The following is a 3,821-nucleotide window of genomic DNA, read 5'->3' as shown; positions in this document are numbered from 1 at the left end:
CGGTCAAGTCAACTAATTACTTGCCATTTACTCAAAAACAACTACTTTTCTCTTCTTGTCAGAATGTTTTGGGTTAAGACGGTTTTAAAGTAGTTGTTGATGAGATAAGATTCATAAATGCAATTAGATAACATGTGATAATGATGCATATACCTCGCAGGTAGGCCCACTTAGGTTAGAGGGGCATTGTCCCTCAGTTCTTACCAACCCCCGGTGTGTAATCGACATGTTGTTAGCTTCAACTCGTTCGAATAAGAATCTGCAATTACCTCTGCTGTCAATTTCTTATTCATTCAGGGCGCTCGGCCGGTGCTCCTTTCTCAAACCAGAACAACTCTGAACGTTAGGGAAGATAAGGGAGGATCACCTGAGCGAACTGACCGAAGGGACTTGACTTATCCGAATCGAACGATAGCGGCTTAAAGCTAAGAGCAACGTCGCTGCTTGATCGGCGGGGAGGAGCATCTCAAAGTATGGGGCAAAGGATCAAAGGCTTTTACTTTGTCACCCGGGATCCACCACAGGTTGGGTTTGAGAGCCGTGTGATGGGTGACTATCCAGCACGGTTCGGAGAGCACTTTTAGTCTGCGCTGGTGAATGGAAGCCCCCCTATCAAGCAAGAAAGAAGCGGCTCTTCCCACGGCGGAGTCCGCATTGACTCTATATTCTACCCCTTTTAGTAATATCCAAATTACCCTTTGCAACTTTGAAGAAAGGTTCACACAAGAAGTAACTGCTACACTTAGACTTGAATACTTGTTTTTGTGACTTCTAAGCATAGCCCAAGATTCTTTGTTAACCATATAGTACATGATTTGATCTGTCTATCACCCTGCCTTCTCCACTTGTCTATTCTCTTACCCTATTGCTCATGAGAATCGTTGATATATTAAACTCATCACATCTCAAAGAGAATATGTTTGTGTTTTGAGGTAAGTTTGATGCCACATACTATGTTTCTAAACTCCAGAAGTCCTATATATACCAACGCATATAATATAATTCATGCAAACCAACATAGTTAAAGAAACAAACCCCATCGGCTCATCATTAAAGTTCACAAAAAAAATCATATTGTTATATTATAAGATGAGGAGGGAGAGGGACCCTTTGGTCATTGGACGTGTAATAGGAGATGTTATCGATAGTTTCACCAAGTCGATAAACCTTACTGTTTCCTACACTGATAGGGAAGTTAGCAACGGGTGCATGCTAAAACCCTCTCAGGTTCTGAACCAGCCTAGGGTTGATATTGGAGGAGACGATCTACGTGCTTTTCATACCTTAGTACGTTTGGTTTCATTTATCTCTTAATTTCCTTCTTTTTACAACTTGATCATAATAGTTATAACTAATTAATTTGACTAAACTTACATCATTCACGTTTTAGGTTATGGTGGATCCTGATGCTCCAAGTCCAAGTGACCCCAACCTTAAGGAATACTTGCATTGGTAAGTTCTTTATAATTATTTTTTCATCTATAAGAAATGACTTAAACCGACGAGGACCATTGATTTTAAGAAGGGATTTAGGAAATGCAAATGAAATCACGAAAAAAACAATGCTTCTATATATTGAATACAAATACAACAAAACAAAAAGTGAGTTACAACATTTTCGATTGATTAGAATGAATGATATCCACATCAAAGGAATAAAAGTTAAGATGCATGTAAATGGCTATCGCGGAATCCATATTCTTAGAAAAAGCCAAGTTTTGATGTAAATAAATATCATGTCACATCAAACTTTTAAGAGGTATAAAGGGATTCTAAAATCACAAGTATTAAAAAAAATTGTAGCTAGGGAAAACGACTTGTTTAATAAGTTAGAGAATACGCGATTAAGATAAGTATTTAAAAAAATAAAAAATGAGGATACAAATTCTAAATCATGTTCTATGTTGATTCTGATCTGTGCAGTCTTTTGTTATTTTCTAAAACTTTATTCTCTTTGAACCACATAGGCTGGTGACTGATATTCCCGCGACCACAGGAGCACGTTTTGGTGAGTCTTTTTTCTTTTTGTTTTTCCAAACTATCTAAATTGTTTGCAACTTGGTTAGACTATTTAATTATTGTCAATTGATCGATTGTAGGTCAAGAAGTCGTGTGCTACGAGAGTCCAAGGCCATCAACGGGAATCCATCGTATGGTTTTCGTGTTGTTCCGGCAGATGGGTCGGCAAACTGTGTACGCACCGGGGTGGCGCCAAAACTTTAACACAAAGGACTTTGCTGAGCTTTACAACCTTGGATCTCCTGTGGCCGTTGTCTACTTCAACTGCCAACGCGAAAGTGCGTTTGGGGGACGACGGAGATAAGAGGATAGGCGTGTCAATGGCATGCAGACGACTCTATCATCTAAAGTTTAAGGGATTAACAGCATCTTATAATAGCCTTCGTTGTATAATATTATATATCATGAAAATTAAACATATAAAAGTCTGTAACATGGGAGTGTAAGCTAATAAAGGAATAAGAATACTAGCTTTGTGTAAATTACAAAGTTGAGCGACTTATTAAATAGATTTGATAGACAACTAATGAATAGAATTACGACTATCTGATCGACTATCTCACTTTCAATGTTGTTTGGTATATATTTTCGATGTAAAAATTACAATCTGTTAATCTTCTCGTTATTACAATGTTTTCAAACCTGGGCGTCTTATCGGATCACAAGTCAGATTGACCCGGAAGGTCGGACCGGACATTGACCCGGATGACATTATAAATAATATATATATATATATATATATATATATATATATATAAACATTGATTTTATGCATATTTAATTATATACATATAAAAAAAAATAATAATATCAACTTTCATGTGCATTTTTTGTCATTGTTTTTTAAATATATAAGATTAATTCAACTAGAAAGACATGAATAAAGCTTGGTTTTTGCTAGGTTTCGAATCCCATAGTGTGCAATTTATTTTTTAATTTAATAAAAAATAAGGTTTCACTAGTTTAAGCGGCTGTTCACTGATTTCGATCGGACTGTAAACCGTCAAACCGAGACAGGTTTAGAAAACGAGCTATATGGTACTGTGAGCTGGATCAAAATCACTAGCGGTTCCTGGCCGGTCCAATCCAAGTTTCAAAACAATGTGTTATTATACTATTTATACATTCGACTCTTTTAACACTTACAAGTTAACGTGAACATTGAAGGAGTGTGGTTGGTCCACGTGGCCACCTATGTACGTCAATTAAAGGATAATTGTAAAATTGAAATGTAAAAAAAACAAAAATATTAATAATAATAATAATAATACTTCTTATCACAAGTTAATTTATTTTCTATTTTCTATTTCATTTGTGATAACAAGCTCCGGCGTCGTAGCGAAATGAAGACAAAATTCTCATCACATCAACAATGAACCAAACACATTCCTATACTTTTTGGCCGTATGTATTATGATTAAATTTTTGATTTTCTCTTTCGTTTGCTAGCTATAGCTAGTATATATATACTTAAAAAATAATGGTTGATTAATGACTAAAAATACATAATATCTTACCAGATTTTCAGTTGTTACATTATAATCGATTGGTGGCATAATTTTAATTTACGGGTTTTCTTTTTTTTTGTAAATAATGTAGATAAAATGAAATATCTAAGTTAGGAACAGGTAGACAAAGTAAATGGTTATTATTCTATGCGTTAACCTAATTTGACAATATATACCCATTTTACTGTTAAAATTAGTTAGTTGACAAGAAGTTAGTATTATTCTTATTCAAATAATGCAAACCTTTGTGTTTTGTTCCTAATATTCTGAAAACATCTAGATGCTCGTCTATCA

At 35.1% G+C, this 3,821-nt stretch overlaps 1 protein-coding gene across 1 annotated transcript; it reads left to right on the top strand.

The window, feature by feature from the left end:
- Positions 1-740: 740 nt before the first annotated feature.
- Positions 741-2,392, top strand: LOC143541709 (protein HEADING DATE 3A-like). Its single transcript, XM_077034458.1, has 4 exons — positions 741-1,287; positions 1,391-1,452; positions 1,968-2,008; positions 2,100-2,392. Exons 1-4 carry the CDS (start codon positions 1,006-1,008, stop codon positions 2,321-2,323), a joined length of 609 nt encoding a protein of 202 aa, XP_076890573.1. The 5' UTR covers positions 741-1,005; the 3' UTR covers positions 2,324-2,392.
- Positions 2,393-3,821: the final 1,429 nt, after the last annotated feature.

The sequence above is a fragment of the Bidens hawaiensis genome, unplaced genomic scaffold, assembly GCF_021521415.1.
Source record: "Bidens hawaiensis isolate Kalapana, Puna unplaced genomic scaffold, B.hawaiensis_p1.1 tig00012643_1, whole genome shotgun sequence".
NCBI classification, from domain to species: Eukaryota; Viridiplantae; Streptophyta; class Magnoliopsida; order Asterales; family Asteraceae; genus Bidens; species Bidens hawaiensis.
Note: the sequence above shows the minus strand (reverse complement) of the source record. Positions and strands in the feature narration are given on the sequence as shown.

Bases quoted from the DNA above. Each gene is read 5' to 3' on its own strand.
- LOC143541709 (XM_077034458.1), top strand. From the start codon at position 1,006: ATGCAAACCAACATAGTTAAAGAAACAAACCCCATCGGCTCATCATTA. The intron at 1,288-1,390 runs GTACGTTTGGTT...TTCACGTTTTAG, and splicing joins TACGTGCTTTTCATACCTTA to GTTATGGTGGATCCTGATGC. The intron at 1,453-1,967 runs GTAAGTTCTTTA...TGAACCACATAG, and splicing joins CTTAAGGAATACTTGCATTG to GCTGGTGACTGATATTCCCG.